Below are 27684 nucleotides of genomic sequence, written 5' to 3' on the forward strand. Positions count from 1 at the left end.
GCCCCTGAAACTGCCGTCGTGAAGACGACCACGAGCAACACCGATGTGAGCGGCTCAGGGGTGTCGAGAGGTGTGCGCCGCTTTCTACCCAGTGACTGATGTTAACAGCCACTGTGCCAATCGCGTCTTATGCATCTTTCACTTCCACCCCTGCAGCTATATGCTCTTACGACTCCCCTCTGGACGGCCAATAAAGGCAAGCCAGAGCTGAGAGTCCTGCGGGTCCCCTTGGGGTCCACTCCGACCGACGAAGACATGCCGGAGACGGAGACCCTGACCGACCCTCTGGAGCACTCGGGTCCGTGGGGTCGTCACTCCCCAACAGCTCGCCACAAGCTGCCCTGCGGGCTTATTGTTATTGTTAATATCAATTTGTTTTTTTTTTTTGGTTTTTCATATATTCTGTATATCTTATATTTATAGATACCGTGATTACCTATTCATGCCGGTTATTGTTATTGTTATTACATAGTTTCTTCTTTTGTCCAGACACCTGCCATAACAATGCTAACACACGTTATCTAGGCAGGTGGTGACTTGCCGCTGACTAGATGGGCCCCTGAAACTGCCGTCGTGAAGACGACCAGGAGCAACACCGGTGTGAGCGGCTCAGGGGTTTCGAGAGGTGTGCGCCGCTTTCTACCCAGTGACTGATGTTAACAGCCACTGTGCCAATCGCGTCTTATGCATCTTTCACATCCACCCCTGAAGCTATATGCTCTTACGACTCCCCTCTGGACGGCCAATGAAGGCAAGCCAGAGCTGAGAGTCCTGCGGGTCCCCTTGGGGTCCACTCCGACTGACGAGGACACGCCGGAGACGGAGACCCTGACCGACTCTCTGGAGCACTCGGGTCCGTGGGGTCGTCACTCCCCAACAGCTCGCCACAAGCTGCCCTGCGGGCTTATTGTTATTGTTATCTTATATTTATAGATACCGTGTTTACCTATTCATGCCGGTTATTGTTATTGTTATTACATAGTTTCTTCTTTTGCCTTCATAAAATATGTTAAAAGGTCGATGGGAAGAGGAAATACTATCGTCGTTTTTTTCCGCTGAAATGGTTTTTGAGAATTTGAATTTTTTGTGTTTTAACAATAATTATAATTTATAATACTTAATTTAGACTTTGATATATTTTATGATAGCATATCAGAAAGAAAAAAAGAAAGATATAAGAAAGAAATTAATTGCATTTTATATGGGTGATACTTCTAGCGGAGGTTCGGGCTCGGCTTACTAAAGTTGAACTTTATAGGTAATTATTTTTTTGTATTTCAGTTTTTTCGTTTTATCATTAAAAGTTTTGTACAGTCAGCGGTGGAAGTGCATGGTCACGTCTGTTTTAAATATACATTATGTACGATCGCACATTGCCTCAATATGCGATTGTACATCATGTAAAATATATGGTATAAGTATTTGAATAAAAGTTGTTAATACAATCATTTGATCTAGTGAATACATTTGAGTAATAATTATAGAATATTTTATTTCTTGACATGTTGCTAGTTACTTAAATTACTTTGATTCTACGTAGTGTAAATGCGCATTTTTTTCTGTAGTGATGCACTGGACTTTTTTTAGGATATGTAAATTTAATGTTATTTGTGGCCAGAATCATGAGCTGATTCCATGCTCCTAGGAAAGATACAATGTCCCAAAATTTTCATACATTTTACGTACTTTCCATTTTTTTACCGCCGTTCCCGGCCGCGCAAAGTGTTTGAAAAATGGTAACGGAATGGAAAAATAAAACTTGGGACGCTTTTTTCCTGCTAGTAGTAACGAAGGAGCTCGTGATTCTGAGTAGGAAAAACATTATTATTATCTCCGTTATAAACTCTCGGGTTTTCAGACCCGGTCATTTATAAGGCGTGCGTGGGGATATAGATCCAACACGTAGAGGCCGTTTGGAGAGATTTGATGTCATGTAGAACGCCTGCTGGAACCCATTCATGGGTACATCAATAGATACCCGTGAACCGGTTTCAGCAGGCATTGGAAGCTATTGTAGAGAATATGGACAGAGTACTGGTCTATGGTTTAAGTTTGGGTGGAAAAAAGACTGGGCTATTGCAAAGAAGTCCGGACACCTGCCATAACATTGCTTGCACAAGTTATCGAGGCAGGCGGTGACTCGCCACTCGTTAGATGGGCACCTGATGCGCCATCGTATAGACGGCCAGGCGCAACACCGGCGTGAGCGGCTCAGGGGTGTCGAGAGGTGTGCTGCGCTTTCTCCGAAGTTACTCGCGGCGTTATGCCCTTTAACACTTCCACCCCTGGAGCATATAGCTCTTACGACTCCCCTCTGGACATCCAATGAAGGCAAGCCAGAGCTGAGAGTCCTGCGGGTCCCCTTGGGGTCCACTCCGACCGACGAAGACACGCCGGAGACGGAGACCCTGACCGACTCTCTGGAGCACTCGGGTCCGTGGGGTCGTCACTCCCCAACAGCTCGCCACAAGCTGCCCTGCGGGCTTATTATTATTATTATTATAGCCTTTGCTTCCATATTCTTTCTTAATGTTTAAGGAAAAACATTAAATTTACCTATTTTGGAAAAAAAAGTCCAGTGCATCACTACAGAAAAAAATGCCCAAATACAACATTTCTAATATTTGAAGTCAAAATACATGTACCTAAATCTATTACTTATCAATTTGATCTATTTTTTTTTTTGGTTTTTCATATATCCTGTAGATATATTTGTATGTGTGAAACATTGATTAAACTTTCTATAGTCAACATTCTAATATAATATTTCAATTATATATCTTATTTCTATAGATACCGTGTTTACCCATACATGCCGGTTATTGTTATTACATAGTTTCTTCTTTTGCCTTCATAGAATATGTTAAAAGGTATTGGGAAGAGGAAATACTATCGTCGTTTTTTTCCGCTGAAAAGGTTTTTAAGAATTTGAATTTTTTGTGTTTTAATAATAAATATAATTAATAATACTTAATTTAGAAAGAAAGATATAAGAAAGAAATTGATTGCTTTTTATATGGGTGATACTTCTAGCGAAGGTTCGGGCTCGGCTTACTAAAGTTGTACTATATAGGTGCATTTGCTTTTTTTTTGTATTTCAGTTTTTTCGTTTTATCATTAAGTTTTGTACAGTCAGCGGTAGAAGTGCATGGTCACTTTATGAATGAATTCCATTCCTGATGTGTCTATGCAGTTTTGCAGCTGGCAGTACACACTAACTGTGTGTAACTGAATTGTAGTTATATTTGATTTTTGTATACTTAATTTTTATAAGTGAGAACATGTAATTGGCTCTGTAATTCTATTGTAGCTTTAGAAATGTTTATAGCTATTGGTTTTCCATGTATGAAAAAAAAAATTGTTCATTTTAGACCTATGTTTGTGATTTTGTTTCCATCGAACCAGTCACAAACTCAGGATTGGAATCGCTGAAGGTCCTAAAAAAAGGCCTTAAGATTGCTAATAAAATTGTGATCTAAAAAAGCGCACTACTAGCGACTCGCTAGGCGGATACTCTGTTCGTAGGCGCTTTCGCTACAAAACGGATAACACTTCTACGCTCTGCTACGCATATCTGCTACGTTCATGCTACGCTCGTAGTGCGTGGGTCACGCTAGGTTAGGCTACACATTCGTCGCTCTAAGTCGATCGATCGACCAACGATCGACTAATAATGACAAACGCTTGGATGAGTAGTTAGCTTTGGTCTAGTGTTTATTGAAATAAATATCAATGTGTCTAGCTAAAAAGGAGTTTAAACATTTTTTGTGTTTTAACAATTTTTTGTGTTTTAATAATAAAAAAAGTTAAAAAAAAATTAAGTTCATTTTAGACCTATGTTTGTGTTTTTTTTCTATCGAACCAAAGTCACAAACTTTATTTATTATCTATTAAAATGAGTGAAATAATTTAAGTTTATTAAAAAAATAATTTGGTAAGTACTACTACTACAGACTTTTCTGTGGTCAAGTAATAAAAATGTTCTTAAATAATTATGAACCTATTTAAGGTTACAGTTTAGAAGAAATACTTACTTTACCTAATCATTTTACTCATTTTATTTATTAATTTGACTTATCTTAACATTAGTTAAATATGTTCTAAATATATACATTATGTACGATCGCACATTTGCTCAACATGGGCGATTGTACAATATGTAAAATATATGGTATGTATTTGAATAAAAATTGTTACATACTACAATCATTTGATCTAGGGAATACATTTTGAGTAATAATTATTTAATATTTTATTTCTTGACATGTTACTAGTTACATTTGAAGTCAAAATACATATACCTAAATTTATTAATTATCAATTTGATTTATTATTTTTTTGGTTTTTCATATATTCTGTTAATATATTTGTATGCATGCAAGATTAATTAAACTTTCTATAGTCAACATTCTAATACAATATTTCAATTATATATCTTATTCTTATAGATACCGTGTTTACCTTTTCATGCCGGTTATTGTTATTGTTATTATCAATTTGTTTTTTTTTGGTTTTTCATATATTCTGTAAATATATTTGTATGTATACCACATTGATTAAACTTTCTATAGTCAACATTCTAATACAATATTTCAATTATATATATTATTCTTATAGATACCGTGTTTACCTATTCATGCCGGTTATTGTTATTGTTATTATCAATTTGTTTTTTTTTTGGTTTTTCATATATTCTGTGAATATATTTGTAGATATGCAACAGCGATTAAACTTTCTATAGTCAACATTCAAATATAATATTATAATTATATATCTTATATTTATAGATACCGTGTTTACCTATTCATGCCGGTTATTGTTATTGTTATTACATAGTTTCTTCTTTTGCCTTCATAAAATATGTTAAAAGGTCGATGGGAAGAGGAAATACTATCGTCGAGTTTTTTTCCGCAGAAATGGTGTTCAAGGTCTGAAACAAATAAGTGAAATAAGTAGTGTTACACCAAGATAACTCTGCAGAGCAATAATTCTACAAACACTTAAAAAAATATGGCAATGGTTCTTGCTATCACCAAGACAATAATTGATGACAGGTAAATGGAATGAGACATCTTAGTACTTCCACCATATTTAGAAAATAAATAGAGTTATTTTAAACTGTTATTTTAAACGTCAAACTTCTATGCAATTATGACGTATAAATTACACTGGCACTGCGTGTACTATCAAAGTCTCTGCAGACTTTTCTTGGTCTAACTCTAATATTAGTTTAGCCCAAGGTTTAAATTTCACAGAAAATTGACCGCATTTTTTTAATTTAAATGTAGATTGCCTGATTTTAACAATCGGTTAATGGTAGAATAAATCGCAAATATCAATACTTTTAAATCCTATTTTCTGTGTTGTCACATACTGATTTATAAAAACTATTTTGTTTTAGTTATCTTGATCTAATTCTGTGTATGTATTTTGATGACAGATCTAGAACCAATAAATATTGAAACGTCATTATGCACAAGAAAACAGTATTTTGCTGTGCAAATTAGAATTTTTTGAAGGAGTTTTTAACGATCGACTAGGTTTAAAAAGGCACACACCTGCAGATACCGGAGCTGGAGAGCAGCTGGACTGTCTCCAATGACTTCAGAGGCCTCTCGCAACGCCCGCGAGGCCTTCTGCTCGCCCTCGGCCGCGATGACCTTGGCGCGGGCCTCGCGAGCTGCCTCGGCCTCAGCAGCCATGGCTCGCTGCAGCTGCACCGGCAGGCGGACGTCCTTGCTGCAAGACAATACTTGTGTGGGTTCTCTCATAAAGTTTTCCCATAATTTTTTAAGTCGTAATGTATTGTTGGTCCACATTTTTGTTAGTGATAAGTTAATAATTTATTTGCGGCAACCGTTTCCCCGGTAGCCATCTTACTCTCTGAGTAGCAATAGGAGTAAATAAAACAAAGTGACCGAAAGGCAGACACCCCGATTCAGTTACCTAACAATTTGTTAAAGAGATAAAGATAAAGATAGTTTATTATTCAAGCAGGCATATTACAATGCGCTTATGAACGTCAAATAAAGTTACGCCGGCTCTAACCCTACACCATTGGAGGAGGGTATCCCAATCAGGGACCGGCCCGCTATCCCTTATCGGGGTTTTATAAGGGTATTGCATAAGGCTTAACTCACCATACCCTTTGCCAGACGAAACCCTTTGTTTTGCTTTTAGAAACCCTTATATAAAGCTACCACATTTGAGTAATCGGTAGCCCAAATACCCTTACAAAACCCTTATCATCCGCTCACCAACACCTTGAATATTGCTTATAAGGGTTAGCCTTATAAAGGGCTTCCCTTTTAGCATATAAGCGTGCTAATTTAAGTCGTCTACCTTGTTCATAAAGCACACATTACTTCGAACCCGAGCGATCGTCGGCGGCGACGGCGGCGTTCTTTGACTAGGCACATATTTTCTTTCCTTTTCATACACTACCGTAGATATATACTAATCCTGTCTCTTTCACGCAAAGGGAAACTTTTATAAAAAGCGCTTAAAGATAAGGGTAACCCTTATTAAGAGCTAGCCTTATTTTTGGTTAGCTTTTCGGTAAGGGTTAGTCAAAGGTAAGGGTATGAATGGGCTTGCAGTTCAAAAGGGAAAGTCTTTCAATGTTTTAGCCATGTTTAAGTGTCGCCCATTGAAAGGGTTTTATCGCGGAAAGGGTTGTCCGGTCCCTGATCCCAATATGGTACCGACAACAAACTCGACGGGACACATCTTTTCAAAACAATACATCTTATAATTAGCATTACGAGTAAAAAAGTATTTGAGAGATCTTTACGCTGAAGTAAAACTTCTTTGACGTTGATCGCTATGTTGGCACTTTGACGTGTCCTATTGTGCGTGTGTCACTACTGAGCGTTACTTCCGTCAGAAAAAAAATCTGAGTTACCCTCTAGTCGCGCCTAAAGAAGTTTTATTTTTTTGCCGTTTTTTGCGTAATGCGAACCCTTCGTGCGCGAATCCGACTCGCACTTTGCCTGTTTTTAGGGTTCCGTACTCAAAGGGTAAAAACGGGACCCTATTACTAAGACTTCTCTGTCCGTCTGACTGTCACCAGGCTGTACCTCATCAACCGTGATAGCTAGACAGTTGAAATATTTCACAAGATGATGTATTTCTGTTGCCGCTATAACAACAAATACCTACTAAAAGTACGGAACCCTCGGTGGGCGAGTCCGACTCGCACTTTGCCGGTTTTTTATTTCCCAGTTAACAAGCGTCACCACTGTCGCGGGCTCGATCGATACCAGTGCACAAAGGTAGTTAATTACACATGTTTATTTCAATTTCATCAGCTTAAGTAATTCCTGACGGAGTTCAAATTGCAGGGCGGGGCCATTATGGTGGGTAAACACATTTACCTCAAGGGCGTTGTACTTTACAGGTAATTTCGGTATAAATAATAAGAGACGACATAAAAAGTAGGTGTTGTTTAAACCTATAAAATAGGCTAGATGACAAATTGTTATTAATGTTATCAATCGATCAGGTTTATTTTTAGGATCAAATGTCTATATGGGACCCATTGCATTAAAGCAATACAAATTTCAGATATGATAGTCAAAGCCAGACAGTCGTACTTCACTCGCGAAACGCTCCAAACAAAACGATAAGTGAACGTGACGTCAAGTTCACTGAGAGCCCATTTTGAATGTATGGACAAAATAAGACAATTGCGTTTTTGTCGGTGAAATATTGCGTTTATGTATATAGTTGCAGTACAATATTTTTTTGGATAAAATGTAAGGAATCGAATGGTACCTTTACTTTTTCCTTTTTGGAAGTTGAAAAATTACTTAAACTTTGAAACTTTCCAGTCCTGTATTTTTGTATTATTTCCATATATTATTTTAATATCTTCCTACATTATTGTGATAAATTGCTCATTTTGCTATCTATGTTACTAAGTAGATTTTGTTATTAAATTCAACCCCCCTGATTCGTTCAATCATCCCTATTGAACTAGCAAATTACTAATGTAGGTAACTACCCTATGTAACTTTTAGAAGTTACCTATATACAGGTTGGCTAAAAAACAAGTGCATTCCCTTGCCAGGGAGGTTTTGGGATTATACTGAGCAACTTTTACTCTGGGACCAACCGCGAAATCGCGAATTTTTTTTTGTCTGTTTCATACATTTTGGCTGGTCCATTTTCTATGGGAAAGTAAAAAATTTTTTCGCGATTTCGTGGTTAGTCCCATAGCAAAAGTTGCTCAGTATAATCCCAAAACCTCCCTGGCAACGGGAATGCACTAATTTTTTTGCCACCCTGTATACGTATAGTCTGCATCTTGTCAAATGATTTTTTTCGCCTAATCTGTTAAACAAAAGCCTTTGTTCCTTTTCTGCGTGCACGTCCCCATTGTTGGTGAGCGCGTGACCATTGTGTATCAGCGAGTGGCACGCGCTCACCAACAATGGACACGCGCACACATAAAAGGAACAAAGGCTTTTGTTTAACAGATTAGGGTTTTGGCGAAAAAAATCGTTTGAGAAGATGCAGACTATAACTTGTATACAGTGTAAATCTAATACGGGCAATAAATTAAACCAAATATAGAATTTATTCGTCTAATCATTAATTAAGAAGTTTTTTTTAATTTACACTTAATTATGACCCCGTAATTATTATTTTTTCAATTTACCGAGCAGCAATGTACTGCAAACATTAAGATACATAAAATAACATGACATTACGAGATATGAGCTTTTTAATAGTAACTGCGAAACTTGTGTGGTGTATTACATTGCGGGCTGAATTATTTTGTATGGATAAAATTTTAATTGCAATTCTAAGTAAAAGTTATCTAATTACATTTCTTATGTCCTATACTAACCACCGTTAAGAGATTCGCCCGTATTATGTTATCTAACATATTTGTCACTCTTGCATATTCGAGCTATATTCGAGCGATAAAGAGGCAGATAGCGAAATTTCAGATTCGCGTTTCCCGGTAGGTCCTCTGTAAACAAACCGCCTTGATGCATCAATGTCATATTTTATTATCCCTGAAAACATGGAGACTGTATAAAGGAGCCAAATCTCTATGTATGAAAAGTGTCCATCAAAAAACAGTAATTAGGCGGCCCCACCATACACCGAAATACTACCAAAAACAACCTACGTAATTTGGTCGGGTTATTTGTTGCCTTATATGGTTCATGTTATACTCATGTCCCAGAGCCTAACCACAGGCCTAACTAGGGCCACCGGAGAGATTAGGAACTGTTATTTAAAGCTTAACGCGGTCACTTTTACAACAATTCTGCCATAAGAGATTGCGATCCTTTCTATACCATCCATACCTGAAAACTTGTCAAAACCCTGTTTAAGGTATGTATAAGTTACTCTATGGTTTACTAAAAAGGCTAGTCCTGCACTACAGTAAGGACATTGCAGTAATATCCGTATTACTCTGAACATAACAAAACCTAAACAACTAGGTACTCACATCTCAACACGTTCGACCTTAATCCCCCAAGCCTCCGTCGCCTCGTCCAGAGATATCTGCATGTTGCCAGATATAGTCTCACGCTCGCTGAGAATCTCGTGCAGGGGGCGGGTTCCCATCGTGTTCCGAAGAGTCGTTTGTGCCAGGAGCCTACACAAAAATACATGTATTGTACACATGTAGAGATTTACAACTTCAAAGAAATATGAAAGCAGACTGAAACAAAAACATTGGAAAAACGCATACGAGACTGGAAAAATTAGTACTGATACACTGATACTATTCTTAAATAGGCAGTTGCCATGGCAATCGCAAATAACGCCAGGTACAGAATTAAATTTACCATAATAGTTATATAATTAGAATGCTATGAATGGTACAAATCGTGAACATAGTAAAAATATAGTAGGTACATACTTATTTTGGACGAATTCGCCTCAATACGATCAAAAATCTCGTCAATACAGAAATTTCTGCTGAATTTAATGAATAAGTAATTCAATAAAGAATTCCGTGGACTAAATAGGTTTAATAAGACTTCTCTGACTACAAACTTTATTTTAGGAACGTCTATCTATTCTAACACTATACTTAATTGAAGAGGATCTATAGCTAAGTTTATTACCAATCCTCCTTAGGCCCACCGTACAAAATATTGCTAGTTTAATTTGAAATCAAAAGTGAAGAACATATGGTGTAACTAATTTCTTTTGTTTTGAAACGCATCTGTATTCCAATTGAAAATGGTTTAAATCACACACCGTGGCCCTTCCGAGGCTGTAGCACAGAAAAAGTAGTAGTATTATCATACAGAACGGCCACGCACCGCCCCGCCCCCACTCGAATTACCTCGCCCCGCGACAGCAGATTGACGGCCGTTTGCCGGCCGCTCAGTACTGTTTTTAAGCAACTTACTCACACTATGACGCATGACGCGTATACAGACATGCCGTTCACACATAGAAACGCAAGTGATTTTTGATGTATAGCGTGTCCGCTCTGTGGCTATAGTAGCTTACCGTGTGGAATGGTGGGCGTTTTCAACGTTGGCTATGGATATGGTGGCATTATGGACGCGGTAATAGACCACCGCGTCCACCGATACCGTTACGGAATCCTTGGTTAGTACCTGATTGGAATAAACAGTTTAGCTCAATTAAATCTATATAAGTAATTATTTAAGCACTATACAGGATGTCCTTAGCCATTGGACAAAGCCGAAATGTTGTGCATTAGGGTATTTAGAATCAGTATACAAAGTATCATAACAACAGGTGTAGCGGTTACGAAGAAATTAACAAATTACGATTTTTTACTTTGGAGCAGCCTGTATGTGGTAATAGCTCCTGAGGTAAAGCACGCTCCAGACTACGCGGCACGAAGCTGCGAACGCGAGTGTGGAGTTGATTTCGCTGATTAGTCCGCGATTCATGCACGAGTGTGGAGGGCCCTTAATAAATAGAATGAAACCTTCTTCGACCTTATTGATAATCTTTTTTATTAATTACATTAATAAGATTCTGACTTTTGACAAATGTCATCATTGCCGTACATTTTCGAACAAATTGTCAAAAACACTGCCAATGATTAATAAAGTATGTTTCTTTTTGTTGTCGATCATTGGAATAAATTTTTGTTTGTCTTTAGGTCTAATTAAAAAAATATTAACGTTAGTGCATTCCTGAGAAGTAACCCTACGTGGGTATTCAGGGTTTGTCCAATGGCTAAGGTCACCCTGTATATTATGTCATGGTCTAGCTAGTTATCTCGAGAAATGACAGACAGGAACACGTACAATAGTAAGTTTTATGTGACTGCTAAATAATGGGGCATTAAAATACACAGGCACTGGGCACAGTGTGGGTACTCGCTTCAGCTCGTTTCATAAAATCATCACACGAGTGTTTTACTTAATCTCTAATTTATTACAGTTACATAAACGTGCGAACAAAATAGCATGATTCAGATGATTTAAGACCTGACTCGCTACTTAGTTTTGCGACAAATACCTAAGTTTAATGAGAAATAATTATTAATACCTCCTGCGGTGGAATGTCGTATGTTCTTGTTCTTAAATCCACTCGCGCGTACGTGTCGATACAGGGCAAGATGAAGAATATACCTATGAATATTTACATTCATTAAAACAACAAGTTACTGTCAAAAAATATGTTTGTGACACACACTTTTATTCCTGACTGTACTGGCTGTCTATCAAGTATTTCTCGAGACCTTTATTTTTTTTCTTTTTTTAGGCAGGATGTGCTGATCAAAAATTGTTTTATTACATCTTTATTGTACCGCATTCAAGAAATGAATAAATGATTATGATTATAATTATGATTATGATTACGATTATGATTATGATTTTGATTATGATTATGATTATGATTATGATTATGATTATGATTATGATTATGATTATGATTATGATTATGATTATGATTATGATTATGATTATGATTATGATTATGATTATGATTATGATTATGATTATGATTATGATTATGATTATGATTATGATTATGATTATGATTATGATTATGATTATGATTATGATTATGATTATGATTATGATTATGATTATGATTATGATTATGATTATGATTACGATTACGATTACGATTATGATTATGATTATTATCTCTTTATTTATCTTTCTTCTTAAGTTAGGCTTTTTACAATATGTGTATAAAAGTAAAATATAAAAACACAAAACATTACAAAAAATATATACACATTATAAAAAACCTAACCTAGGGTGCCGCCGGCAGCGGGGCAGGGCCCAAGCTGCCGGAGGTCAGGGCCGCAGAGAGAGGAACCGGCGGACTATCCGCGCCGTGTCCAAGATCATCGCCTTCTGCATCTGACCCTTGATCCAACCACCTAGCGAGAGTCTCTCAAGGTGTTGGTCGAGACTCTTCGCTATGAGACCGTTCGCTGAAACGACTATCGGGACAATGATCGTCGAATCAACATCCCACATGGCGGTTATCTCGTGAGCCAAGTCTAGGTACTTACTGGACTTGTCCTTCTCGGCTTTCACGAGATTTTCATCATGGGGGATGGTGATATCGACTAGCACGGCCCGGCGTTGCGATCGATCTATTATCACAATGTCAGGCTTATTGGCTACAATAGTCAATAATTTGATTATTATTATGATTACGATTATGTATATGATTATGAGCTTAAACTGGATGTGTTTGTGATCTTCCACCGAGAAGTTCCTTTGGCTAATTTTTTTTTAAATTATGGCAATAAGGCCCATATTACATTATCAGATCAGCTCCATATTAGCAGATATTGCATTGTCATCGGAATTACGTAAGTGATCGAAATTTCAACTGAATCAGATAAGTAAATATCAGGAAATAGTTCAAATTTAAGGATAGGTAGTATATTTTAGTTACGTTTAGTTTATAAGTTTTGTTACTATAATATTTTTATTTAATTTGTTCCAATAAAAGAGTCAATTAGATTACAAGTTACAAAATCACATATTAAATATATTGAGAATGGGTCACTTACGTATTTTAAGTCGAAAAACGCCGACATGTTTCACTCCAAAGTCAAAATATTCTTAATTCAAATAGGCCTAGCAAAAAGCTCTTTTAAAGTATCAAGTTTTACAAATATTACCTTAATCTAAATATTAACATAATAATAAATAATTATTTATTTTCAATCACACTTAATCCCACGGAGTTTTATCATTCATGTAGTCTTGTGTGTAGGCTTCAGAGATAAGCTTACGTTTTCGATAATTTTTAAATTTATTAACAGACAATTCAGTGATGATATTTGGAAGTTTATTTAAGTTAAAAGATACTAATCAAACATATAAAAAAAAACATACATAGTAAAACTAAATAAGCGTCTAATAATAACCCAGGTAGCAAAATGACGTCAGCGACGTCATAATGACGGCATTATGACGTCATAATGACGTCACTGACGTCATAATGACGTATAAATGCTACTGGGGAATATTTCTTTCCTAATCCGAACTATTTTTTGTGAGATGTGTACCTAATTTTGATGGTGGTTTGTTAGATTTATTGGGTTATTTATTTTCTCTGTGGAGGGTGAGAACATTAATCGCATGCGCAAGTCTTGTAAACTATAACGGGATAGTACGGTTGCGGATTAGTAAAGATATATTTTTGTTTTAATTAACTATATGATGTGTAAAAGTCAAATCAATTGGCATGTCTCTACTCGTATCCAAATAAACTTTGTTGCATAAAACGCAACGGGCTTATAGCTAAATTTAACTGTCTATCTATCTAATTAAACGCAAGGCAAACAATAGGATCAGACATAATAGTTCTGACATTTCCACGAACCGCACTGAATAGAATGGCGGCCGACGCCATGATTAGTTCAATAATACGATTCATGACATTCCCTGCACACTATTATTCCGTACTGCGACTTGGATCTTTAGAATGGCAGATACGTAAATCCCGACCTAAACCTAACTAAACACTACTCTTAATTAAAAACATCTAAATAAGGCCCCCGCGGCATTGTGCCAAAGATGCTGGCAGCATTCCCTCGCTGAATGGCAATACTTATGCGCTGCGAGAGAAAGCCGCCAGCTCTCTGGTCACCGGTTGCGTCGACGAGCTTTTTGCTAAGTTCTTTAAAAAGAACTTTTGCGCTTGGACCCCACGGCCCCAGTGTCTCGACACCAAATGCCACAAAGTGGTACTAAACACTAAACCGGTCAAGTGCGAGTCGGACTCGCGTTCCAAAGGTTCCGTACATTACACAATTTAAATAATGTATTTTTTATGTGAAACGTGAGTAAAATGTCTTTTATATCCTCTTTGATTGTAAGTATGTGGTCGCCTAGCAGCCATAGTTTGGGGCTAGTTTGATCTAGGTTGAATGATATACAGTGGCTAAAAATAAGTCCATTCCCGTTGCCAGGGAGGTTTTGGGATTATACTGAGCAACTTTTACTATGGGACTAACCTAAAATTTGTATGAAAAACTGGGGACACTTTTTTTCTTTGTCTCATTCAATAGTACTCGTGATTCTGAGTCTAAATAATCCAAAAGTTGATGGTTTTTCAAAAAAAGTAAATGGTACCATTTTTTCTAAAAAATCCCCATAAATGCGATACGACTCTGTCTGTCTGTCTGTTATCTCTTCACGCTTAAACCGCTGAAGCTATTTAGATGAAATTACATTGTTATGAACGAACTTGTGCAATAAGCGCCAGTATCATATTAATATCAAAACCTTAACAGAATTTAAAGTTATGTAGTTATAGAGACATGTAATTTTTTGTGGGTAAAACTCCCAGGTTTATATAAATAAAATAAAAAAATTAAATATCATTGGTTGGCTAAAGTACAATATTATAAGCGTAAAATTGCTACGGGCTACGGCGTAGCTCGTAGCTCGTAGCTATTCGTAGCAAAGCTTGCATTGTGCGATTCTAACCTCAAGTGATCCACGGAATATTACGCGAAACTGCGTAGGGGGCGCCACTACCACAATCTGAGGGTCTATCGCGGAACAAGAAAATCGAAATTTCGTAAATCTCTGTCACTCTTGCATATTCGAGCGATAAAGAGGCATATAGCGAAATTTCGTGTTCGCGTTTCCCGGTAGGTCCTCTGTAAATAAACAGCCTTGATGCGTCAGTCGTATTTTATTATTTCTGAAAACTTGTGAAAAACCTGTTAAAGATACAGTATGTATAAGTTACTCTATGATTTACTAAAAAGGCTAGTGCTGCACTCTGGTGGCAGAACATTGCAGTAATATCCCCTATTACCTACAATAAAATTCATACCTACCATTAATATGTATTAAATGGAACAAAAGCTGCTTTTGTTTTTTATCGTTCGTTTATTTTGTAATACCATTGATTCGAAATTGATTTTTATTGACTTGCAATTTAATGTTAGCACGGGTGAAATATACAGGCTGATGTTTTTTAGGGTTCCGTACCCAAAGGGTAAAAACGGGACCCTATTACTAATACTCCGCTGTCCGTCTGTCTGTCTGTCACCAGGCTGTATCTCATGAACCGTGATAGCTAGACAGTTGAAATTTTCACAGATGATGTATTTCTGTTGCCGATATAACAACAAATACTATAAAGTACGGAACCCTCGGTGCGCGAGTCCGACTCGCACTTGGCCGGTTTTTTTTTCTACTTCTCATCTAAAAATAATCATCAATATTGTTGATAAACAATCATTACCAATATCATTAGGCTGATCTTTGAATTCTGTATGATGTTTTGATCAGGAATAAAATATAATATGTGCTCATCAAACAAATAAATGCCCTTAATAATATCAAAGACAGATATAACTCCGTAATAGATGGATACAGTCTAAGGAAAAAACGTGCCTCGAAAATCAAGAAAATTTGATTCTCGTTCAGAGGGCGCTACTAGCTTTGGCCTACTGTCGTATAGATGGCGTTGACGGTAACGTTTGTTATTTAACAATTTTAACACATATCAGTGAAAGAACATGGGTCAAAATCATAAAAATAATTATTGCAAATAAAAAAATCATTTATCCATATTTAAATACATTTTATCGTATTCTTATAAATCTTCAGTTTTAGTTTTAAAGTATGTTGATAGATGGCAGTGAATTTACAGTGGTTACAAAATTTACTATGACAGTACCGCTCTATCTTATTATATCCTCTTTGCTCTTACCCCTGGTCGCTCGGTTTCATGTCTATAACTACTATACTATGTCTATGTTTCACATCCATCAGTCAAAATCGACGCAGACGCGTAAAAACTGTCATTACTACTGTCAATGGCATAACAGATAATGCAAGTGATTAATGTCAAGGAAATAATCGATCATTAAATTCGACTTAGTTCCCGACTTCCAATGAATAATAAAATTTGCATACATATGTGTCGGGTGACAATGAAATATTATGATACCATCGAGCTGATCTGATGATGGAGACAGGAGGTGGCCATAGGAACTGTGTGATAAAACAACGAAATCTAATTGTGTTTGTGGTTTTTAGAATTGTTTCGATGAGTATTAGTAGCCTGTGGAAAGAGTACAGTCAGCGATAAAAGCTTGTACCAAAAATGAAATTTTTGCCAAAAACTTATTTTCATTTTTTTTTTAAATGTACGTACCTGGCCCCTTTGCGCCTCCAGATAGCAGCCGTCCGAGCCGAAAGATGACGGCTCTCTCGTATTCTTGGACGACCTAAAAAAACTTAGAATTTCTAACTTACCAAAACCGAATAGGGGTCTTCGACAAACATTTTTTGACAAAGTGAATATTTTCGGAAATAATCGCTCCGAAATAAAAAAAAATGTGTCCCCTTTGGAACCATTTGTCCAAACATTATAATAAAAATGGTTGAAATAGAGCTTTAGAAGGATTTTATGAGACTATATCGAATACGCTCCGGGAAACCAAATAGCCGCTGGACTGATGATATAAATAAAACAGTCACTGGAGATATATATAGGTAGCTTTAAATAGGGATAGATGGAAGTCCTCGGAGGAGGCCTTCACCCGATGAGGGGTTCTTGTCCGTAAACTTAATTTTTGTTATAGATTATAATATCAAATTACTTAAGAGGCCGGTGTCGATTTTAGTCGCAAAAATGTAAAATTGATAGATTTAGTCTGTGAAATTGTATACCTTTTTTTACCTAATAGAAATAACAAGTACTGGTTTCTATTAGCACGTCCTCTTATCTTGCCTTTTATCAGATCAATTTTTTGAATATAGACTCACTAAATTAGTAATGATTTTTTTTCTGATGGACGTTTAGGTAAACGCGCGTAAAGCACTGATTTTGTCGCTCTTAATTGTAGATTTCGTAAAGTTTGGACTGCTAAAAATGGTAAATTTGTATTACACATATTCTGTACTTGACCTTTATCAGATAACATTTTTGTTAGTTAGAGTTCGAGGAAATGAAAGTTAAACGAATTCAATTTTCTCCAGAAATTACTGCAAAACAAGTGACAATTTCTCTGAAAATCTACTTAATTTCAACGTTATTTTGATACTTAAACAATCTACAACATTTGCTGAAACTATTCTTATACATCAATTTGTATAATTTACCACCATAATTTTTTGATGAATTTTTAAAAACTGCCCCTTCTCTTCATATATTACCGGTGACGCACCCTCTCGACCTCATTATTAAAAGGAAAGATAAGAAGACGTGCTAATAGAAACAAATACTTATTATTTAGATATTACGAAACAAGACGTGTATAATTTCGACGACTAAATCTATCAATTTTACATTTTTGCTCCAAAATCGACACCGGCCTCTTAATAATACTTAGACAAAAGGGAGAGGACCCCCGCTCCGAATCGTTTCTGGTGCAGGGGCTGTCCTTAGCCATCCAGCGGGGTGATGCCGTGAGCATTATGGGCACTTTTGCACCGGAAGCGATAACGATCGGGTTTGACTAAATTACCTCGTGTAATTATATAATTATTTGTAAGAAATGTAATCTTTTATTGTATTGTAAATAAATTTTGATATTTCTTGATAATATATGTGAAAAATTGACTTATTTAAATTAACATACTAAAAATACATACTAAATAAATTATATAAATGCTTTACTGTAACGAAACTGACTTATTTAATGTAATTAACTTGGACTCGAAATAAAAGGCTTTTTTGTTTTATTTTTATTTATTTTATTTATTTATTTTATAGCGAACATGATATATTTTTGAGTTATCGCAAAAAGACTCCCCTTCATAGTCTAAATTACCTCGTGTAATTATATAATTATTTGTAAGAAATGTAATCTTTTATTGTATTGTAAATAAATTTTGATATTTCTTGATAATATATGTGAAAAATTGACTTATTTAAATTAACATACTAAAAATACATACTAAATAAATTATATAAATGCTTTACTGTAACGAAACTGACTTATTTAATGTAATTAACTTGGACTCGAAATAAAAGGCTTTTTTGTTTTATTTTTATTTATTTTATTTATTTATTTTATAGCGAACATGATATATTTTTGAGTTATCGCAAAAAGACTCCCCTTCATAGTAAAAAGACGTACAGCCACAGTCAAATGTTAATAAAAACATTAAAGTTTTAGTTATTTGCCATTATTTATGTAAATAAAGTAAAATGTTAAATAATAATTGCTTATTTTACTCATTCAATTGTTATTTAATACTGAAATTCTCTAAAACAGTTTCATTGGCTGAATGAGTAATGCCGTTGCCTATTGGCAGTTTTAGAACGAAAAAGTAAAAAAAAAAAAATTCAATCCCGCTGATTTTCATACTTGAATTAACAAATCATTTTAAAATTACTGCAATTTCTTGAAATATGTGTTTTTTTATAAATATTGTAAATTAATGTTTTTCGCTTTGGATTATTATGACCAGACATGCAAAGTCTCTGATTGAAAGTAAGTTCTAAGGAAAAAATCATGGCCATACGTCTATTACTTTAATTTTAATTACTGACTATGCAAATTTGCTTTATCTTTTTGGTTTCCTCGTATTCGATATGAAAAGTAGATTGTTTAACTCGAGTGAAAGGCACCAAGCATCATTTCATCCCTTTGTTAACAATTTTCAATACTAATAGCTCTAGTTTAGCCTATTGTTATGGAAGGGTTATGAGAAATACTGAAAGTGAAGTAAATACGTTATTTACGAATAAACTTACATTATTTCAGCTCTGTATGAGCTCTCGACGCTGAGTCAGGCCAAGTTAAGGAGATTGGATGCAAATTCGCACGTCGCTCCGGTGTGCGAGTGGGGCATTGCTATATGAGTGCATAGCACTGACTCGCTCACATACCAGACGAATGCCACTTCCAAGCTTTGTCACTTGAAAAACTTTCACGGAGGTAATGAAAAAAAAATCGGGTGCATTTATTTCAGGGTTAAAAAAACACTGTCATACTTATTTATTTCTGTTTTTTCGAAAAATTATACATTTAATTAAAAAACTTTACAAATCCTTCATGTTACGTGCCGTAATGAATTTCTCTGCCTGGTCTGCCTCTGAACTGGAAAATAATGCATTTAAAACGATCCACAATTTTCTTAAATTACTCCCCAATCTTATTACATAAGTAATTATTATTAAAAATAATAAAATATACTTACCATTTCGCATCCTATCCATTGTCAACGTTTGTTATTAGGTACTTATTTTTTTTAAATAAGATTAATATTTTTCCAAACCAAAATGTAGCAATGAAACGATGCCGGAACTTATAAAGAATAAAATAATGTTGCAAATTAGTTTTACGAAATCACAATCACAAAACTAGTATAACGTACTTGTTGCTATTCAGTTAAAATTTACAACTATTTTAATCTAGCAGCTTCGAGTAAACTGAAACATCGAACAGTTTCCAACTTTACGCCTTAAACTAAATGCACAGTAATTTTACCATTAGTTTACCAAATGTAAATAACGTTGGTAATTTTTTGTTTAACATTAGTAAATACTACAACAATGCGTTAATATTTTCTTAAAATAACTAAGTTTTAATTTCGCAAATAGCTAGGTAATTTCGCTTGCAATCATTTGCATAAAACTGTTTCTAAAGATGAATCTATGTTATAAGCTCCAATATTAAGATAAAATACACTGCCACTTTAAATAGATTTAGCACAATATTTAATTCTAAATTTAAATAGTCTCTAAGAAACCAAATGTATATTTAATGAATACTTTAAAGTTTACCTTGAAACAGATGAGGAGAGAGATCGGCATAGTCATGACTACCAGGACCCACGACAGAGCAATAAAGATCTTACCGCAGGTTTTACTCTCGGAATCATTGTCGTCGTTACCTACAACAATTAAAGTCATATTAAATAAATAAATATTACGGGACATCCTTCACAAATCAACCTAACCCCAAACTAAGGTACTATGGGTGCTAAGCGACGATATACATACTTATATACATAGAAAACACCCATCAGACTCAGGAACAAATATTTGTGTTCATCACACAAATATAAATGCCCTTACCGGGATTCGAACCCAGGACCATCGGCTTCACAGGCAGGGTTGCCCACTAGGTCAGACCGGTCGATATTTAACACTTTATGTAAAAAAAAATCAAACCTAATTGCCACTTAGTCCTAAAAATTCTAAACAAGAAAAAAAACAAAAGGATGACGTTAGTGAGTGGTAATTTTCGCCTTTTATAGGGTTAATAATAACGTCGAAGGACGAGTTGCAGCTGCTCGAAACTTGCTAAGTCACTGTTAGATTAATATGAATTAAATAACATTTTTCTTTATTATTTATAACTGATTAATTCATGTTTATATAATTTTGGAAACTTCAACTTTTTTTAAATTAAGTATTTTAATAATATTTTTTTATTGGTGAATATGATGTTTGTTTTTGTAATATTTTTTGTGTGCATGTGCCTAATTTTAAGATTTCAAACCCAATGTAATATTGTCCTTGAATAAAAAAAAACATCATTGCCTCTTTATAGTCCTATAATTTCTGAATGAGAAAAATAATGAAGTTGGGTGGTTATTTTTGCCTTCCAATATCTGATTGTGCCGCACTTAGGTTTCAATAAATATGTCGAACGACAGACTGCAGCTATGTCCAACTTGCTCACACTATTATTTTAATATGAATTCTTAGTTGATATATCAAGGGCAGCAAGGCATTATACACCACCCAAGGCACATGGGGGCTTATAGAAACACGTAGGCATTTTGCTTTTATATCACAAAATTTCCAAATATTAAACTATTTATCGAACTTTAAAACGAACTTTAAAAAATGCCTAAAAACTTTCAAACATTATTTTCCGTTATTAACTTCGCGCACATATAAACTTACTTGCAGTGATTGTCGGATACAAATTTTGTCTGCTGGACATTTCGATCATTATAGCATTCGATTTTCAAACGTAAATGATGCGTAACCGACGCCGGGTGGCCATTTACTGAGACCGCGGCTGCCACGCCGACCATTTATAATTCACATGAGAACTACCAATGTGTTACGTATAGTACATTATTAATAAAATAAATATTTAATTCGTCATCTAATTTCACACAAACGCTTTACAGATATTTAATTTATTGAACTAATTTTTGTTAATTTAAAAACAACTTAGTTTTTCCTACAACAAAAAGTAGTTTTTTTTTATTTTTAAACGCCACTAAAATTTAAAAATACAAACTTGAATGTAGAATTGTTAAATAGTTTAAATACTCACCGCCACTAACGACGACGGATGTAGGCTCCGAGTACAGCGCCAGTGTTGCGCCGTTGGCTGGCGGCCACTGATGGCCGTTGAGGTCCTCGTGGGGTTTATATCAGGCAATCCTTGCTGCAAGAGATGCGCAGATGCAATCGTCATTTACAACCAAAATGTAATATGTTGCATACAAATCCTACCCGGTTATACCCTTTTCGAACGGAGCTCAAAATTGTGGAAATTTCTGGTAACAAGGATCAATATGAGTTTTAAATTCTACCGCCGCGCCGTGATAGTGAAATATTAAAATTAGTATTTAATATCATTGATGTAAGATTTAATTTTCATTGGCTCGTTTTGAAGTTTTTTTTGCGGCAGTTTTTAAGTTCCGTGTCTAGTTAATCACATTTTAATTAAAAAAAAAATCTTACTAGCGCAGTGCACTCAAATTTCTCATCGCAGGCTAGACAAGGGTCCGATTTGACTAGAGACATACTGCCGTGGCCTCAAGGAAAATATTACCAATCAGTCTGAAGCACTAGTTACATAATCTATATCTAGGTCATGCTCATTTTATAGTAAGCTAAGATCGTTAGCGTCTTTCCTGTAGATATCGCAGTTATAGGAACCCAAAGCCAATTTTTACGCTGCACCGTCTTATTATAGGCGGGAAACATTTTTTCAGTAGATACTTGATACTTAAATTAGAATAACGGGATAAATATGTATCCGAGTCGTTAACTTTTATTGTATTGTCCACAGAAGTGAGCTTTTTTTAAAATTTGGAGGCCAAAATCTGTATGCATATGAGGGGCATTACATGAGCAAACCTGGAGCTATAAACATATTTTCTTTGGTAAGTACTAGCGACCCGCCCTGGCTTCGCACGGGTGCAATCCTGATGTATTTTTTTACATATAAACCTTCCTCTTCATTTCACGATCTCTATTTAAAAAAAACCGGCCAAGTGCGAGTCGGTTCGCGTTCCAAGGGTTCTTTTAAACAATGTATTTTTTATGTGAAATGTCTTTAAAAAACCCACGGGTCGGATCAAAAACTAAGTAAAAGTCCGACTCACGCTTGACTGCACATTTCTAATAGGTTTTTCGGTGATCTATAGGTGAAGATCTATTTTGTGTTTTTTTTTCAAATTTTTGACCTAGTAGTTTCGGAGATAATGGGGGGAATGGTGATTTTTTGCCTCTTTTCTTGAATAACTTCTAAACTATTTATCTTAAAATTATAAAAAATATATATTTAAAATTCTCACAATGAGCTCTTTCATTTGATATGTAACATGATATAGTTTGACAAACTTTATTTTTTAATTTTCTCATTTACCCCCCAAAAGTGGCCCCCGTGTTTAAAATAAATTTGTTTACGTTACATGTCTATCTTTGGGTTACAAACTTACATATGTCTACCAAATTTCAACTTAATTAGTCCAGTAGTTTCGGAGAAAATAGGCTGTGACAGACGGATAGACAGGCAGACAGACGCACGAGTGATCCTGTAAGGGTTCCGTTTTTTCCTTTTGAGGTACGGAAACCTAAAAACCGCATCAAAATCCGTTGCGTAGTTTTAAAGATCTAAGCACACAAAGGGACAGACAGACAGCAGAAAGCGACTTTGTTTTATACTATGTAGTGATATGACCTAAATTTTTTCAAAGTTTTCAGTCGATGCTCCTTTTACTGATCATTTTTCATATTCAATGTGACAGATAAAAATCTCCTAGGTATACTTGCAATGTTTTACAAATTTCTTGTTTGTATACGAAATACGGTATATAAACACTAATAAAAAACCGGCCAAGTGCGAGTCGGACTTGCGCACCGAGGGTTCCGTACTTTTTAGTATTTGTTGTTATAGCGGCAACAGAAATACATCATCTGTGAAAATTTCAACTGTCTAGCTATCACGGTTCATGAGATACAGCTTGGTGACAGACAGACGGACAGACGGACAGACGGACAGACGGACCGACGGACAGCGGAGTCTTAGTAATAGGGTCCCGTTTTTACCCTTTGGGTACGGAACCCTAAAAATGTAACCTAAATCACAGAATAACTAACAGTACTACTGTACCTAAATGTTCTAATAGCTATGTAATTTTTCAAAATATATTTTATTATTATTTAGAACACAATTTAGACACATATACAAATGGATTTGTAGTACAATGTACTTAACATACTTAGGAAACAGACCTGGAGGTGCATTATTAAGTACATAATCTTAAAATACATAATAACAGCAGAAATAAAAAGATATCATGAGCCATACCCACCTAGGTAGGTAGGCCAACCGGAAAGTTACATTTATACATTTAGTTATTTATAATTATTATCAATACTAGAACTATTTAAACAATTTACGTTTGTTTTATACAATACAATACGTTTATTTGTCGAAAAGCAGGTAGTGTTACAAAGAGGTGTTACATACATATAATTAAGTGCTCCACTTTTGGCCATATGAGGCATACAAATATTTAACGTGAGTGACGTTGGTGGCGGTGAAGCTCGTGAGATTCAATTTAATTATCATTATAATAATAATACAATAATAAATGTTTTATACGAGATACAATAATAAATGTCAACTATTTACATAGGCACAGGTTCTCATCAACTAATGTCAAAATTCTAATTGTTAAATTAATTAATTATTTAAATTATATAATTTGGATTACATTAGGTACATATCCATGCATCAATAAAGTTTTCTGTCATTTAAATACTCGTATGTCGTAGTTAGCACTTGGTTTTCAATAAAGTTTTTATTCTAAGACTAGACAAGGAAGTGTGAAAAGGATCAATATTATGTAGGTGCAGTGCTTAATTTAGTTTCGCTAACTATACGTACCGGTAGCTTTAAAAGGTCCTCTGGCCTTTGTTCGATCCGTGCTGAACGCGGCACCGTGTACAAACAAACCACACTTTGAATAAACAAATGTACGTTTTAAATCCCTTATTGGTTTCAGTAAAACGAATGAACGAGGTCTCTTTGACATCAACAAATAACCATTTTAATCCACTAGGCATTGAACTGTTATTTAAAGCTTTTTATTAACTTGCAATGTACCTATGTAAGTATCTATGTATATACTTATGTACTGTTACTTAGGGTCAAATCTTGCAAGTTAAATTTAGCGGGTGCAATAAAGCTAAAAATTTGCATACACATGTAAGTCGGGTGACAATGCAATATTATGGTACCATCGAGCTGATCTGATGATGGAGACAGGAGGTGGCCATAGGAACTCTGTGATAAAACAACGCAACCCAATTAGTGTTTGGGGTTTTTGGATTTGTATCGATTAGTATTAGTTGCCTGTGGAAAGAAAATTACGTTTACGTTACGTTATTATGTTTTTGTTTAACTAAAAGAGCGCAAATCAACCAGCGCCCGGAGTTGGTAGGTAGAAACTTTACAAATAAAACTTCTAAATAGGTACTCGCTGTTTTTTGTATAACAATTTTTAGCAACAAAACTAGTAAGTACTTACCGAAGAAAGATATAGTTATGATCCGTAGTAAATATTCATGCTAAGTATCATGTAATTTAAGCATGTAGTTTTTAAAATGAGAGCGTAACTGCAATTGTAAGCGGCTTTTAGGCGACTGCTTCGTGAGACGAGCGTAATAACATCTTTGTAAGCGGGCATTTTTTTTTCTGTAGTAATGTACTGGACTTTTTTTTAGGATATGTAAATTTATTGTTATTTGTGCCCAGAATCATGAGCTGATTCCATGCTCCTAGTAAAGAAACAATGTCCCAAAATGTTTACATTTACGTACTTTCCATTTCGTTACCGCCGTACTCGGCCGTGCAGTGTTTGAATAATGGTAACGGAATGAAAAAAAACTTGGGACGCTTTTTACCTCCTAGTAGGAACGAAGGTGCTTGTGATTCTGAGTAGAAAAAACATTAAATTTGCCTATTTTGGAAAAAAAGTCTAGTGCATCATTGTCAAGTTTGTTCGTCCAACACAGTGTATTATTAAACATGCTACATCGGTAACTCGAGTGGACGAATTAAATATCGATTTAACTGTTTTAATGTATGTATGTTAAGTATCGGTGACCTGATTTATGGACACTGGTCTCTTTATTGCCGTAGATTTTTTAAAGCAGCACTTAAACTGTTAAAATTTTAGGCAATTCTATTTTTTATTACGAGTATTAAAGTAGATAGATATTAGGGGCATTTCACGTACAAAATTATAGAACTACTAATATGTATTTATTTTACAAAAAAATGCTTTTTTTATTAAATTAATAATACCTGATTCGAATAGCAAATCGTTGAAATCAAAATTGCAAAAAATGTCACGTCACACAAGTTGGGGTAAAAAAAACTAGAAATTCGTGTGACGTAATTATCGGATGACCCCTTTATTAGAATGACATTTTGTAAGCGGCGTGAAATGCCCCTATTGTATTTGTACGAAAATCTATCTGGAAAGCGTCTCTGCTATACCTCTACAAAATTAAATGCTGAGAAAGCGATATTGGTCTGGTAGGTGGCTGCCATACAAGGCAAAAATCATTTCTTAAGCGACATTCTCTTGACTTGCCCCTTTAATCACGATTATAAATAAACTGTGTATAATGCCAAATGAAAAATCAAATCATATTTAAAGCCTGACCAGGAATATATGATCACGCGCCATGTTGCGGAATTTCACTGGAACTAATTTTTTCATACTATACTGAACTGTCACCCTATACATGAGAATAAACAGCGCCCTCTTGACAATGATCATATATTACTGGTCAGGCTTTAGATATGTGTCTTCAGGTATAACCACTATGGCACAGTCAGCAGCAGAAGTTGCGAGGTGTTCAAAATGATCTTGACGCGACTTTATTGTTAGGAGAATAAGATCGTGTCAAGATAATTCTAAACACCTCGCCCGCTTAGCAACTTCTGATGCTCATAATTTTAAAACTGACACGGGACTTAATCGCGTACAGACTTACGTTTATTTATGGCCTGACGTTTCGAACACCATAAATAAACGTAAGTTTGTACGCGATTAAGTCCTGTGTTAGTTTTAAAATTATGAGCATCAGAAGTTGCTAAGCGGGCGAGGTGTTCAAAATGATCTTGACGCGACTTTATTGTTAGGAGAATAAGATCGTGTCAAGATAATTCTGAACACCTCGCCCGCTTAGCAACTTCTGATGCTCATAATTTTAAAACTAACGCGAGACATAATCGCGTACAAACTTACGTTTATTTGTGGCCTGACGTTTCGAACACCATAAATAAACGTAAGTTTGTACGCGATTATGTCTCGCGTTAGTTTTAAAATTATGAGCATCAGAAGTTGCTAAGCGGGCGAGGTGTTCAAAATGATCTTGACGCGACTTTATTGTTAGGAGAATAAGAGCGTGTCAAGATAATTTTGAACACCCCGCCCGCTTAGCAACTTCTGATGCTCATAATTTTAAAACTAACGCGAGACATAATCGCGTACAAACTTACGTTTATTTATGGCCTGACGTTACGAACACCATAAATAAACGTAAGTTTGTACGCGATTAAGTCTCGTGTTAGTTTTAAAATTATGAGTGAAAATCGTGTTAGTTTAAATCAGTATAACTTCTGATGCTGTCTGTATATAATGTCACTTATACATATTTTTTGCGCTAATAGCGTGTAGATAATTATATTAGACATTGACTGTACAGTGTTATGATGTGATTCGTACCAACTGTATCAAGCGAGGTCACGCGTGTGGTGACCACCTTTATATACACCGTGTAACACACAAAGCTTTGTAACTTTAAAATTAGTTTTCTCTGAGTATTCGAAATATTGGAATGAATTTCATTTGGTTTGATATTATTTTATAAAATCCTATTTGGATTGCGCCTAGTAATAATGTAAAACGTTTTAAAACAGTAATCCGACTATGTGGTTGGCTCAGTCGTTTCAGCGCTTCGACTAAATACAGAATGTGAGGATTAAAACATTCAAAC

At 35.4% G+C, this 27684-nt stretch overlaps 1 protein-coding gene across 1 annotated transcript; it reads right to left on the bottom strand.

Moving 5' to 3' along the window:
* Positions 1 to 4766: 4766 nt before the first annotated feature.
* Positions 4767 to 21442, bottom strand: LOC134754565 (band 7 protein AGAP004871). The gene is made up of 8 exons (XM_063690880.1): positions 21328 to 21442; positions 20197 to 20306; positions 16615 to 16687; positions 11509 to 11591; positions 10489 to 10598; positions 9470 to 9619; positions 5559 to 5739; positions 4767 to 4930 (listed from the first exon to the last, which is right to left on the bottom strand). Exons 1-8 carry the CDS (start codon positions 21374 to 21376, stop codon positions 4829 to 4831), a joined length of 858 nt encoding a protein of 285 aa, XP_063546950.1. The 5' UTR covers positions 21377 to 21442; the 3' UTR covers positions 4767 to 4828.
* Positions 21443 to 27684: the final 6242 nt, after the last annotated feature.

The sequence above is a fragment of the Cydia strobilella genome, chromosome Z (assembly GCF_947568885.1).
Source record: "Cydia strobilella chromosome Z, ilCydStro3.1, whole genome shotgun sequence".
Lineage (NCBI taxonomy): Eukaryota > Metazoa > Arthropoda > Insecta > Lepidoptera > Tortricidae > Cydia > Cydia strobilella.

Bases quoted from the DNA above. Each gene is read 5' to 3' on its own strand.
- LOC134754565 (XM_063690880.1), bottom strand. From the start codon at position 21,376: ATGATCGAAATGTCCAGCAGACAAAATTTGTATCCGACAATCACTGCA. The intron at 10,599-11,508 runs GTATTAATAATT...TATTCCAATCAG, and splicing joins ACGACATTCCACCGCAGGAG to GTACTAACCAAGGATTCCGT. The intron at 4,931-5,558 runs GTGTGTGCCTTT...TATTTGTTTCAG, and splicing joins TCCAGCTCCGGTATCTGCAG to ACCTTGAACACCATTTCTGC.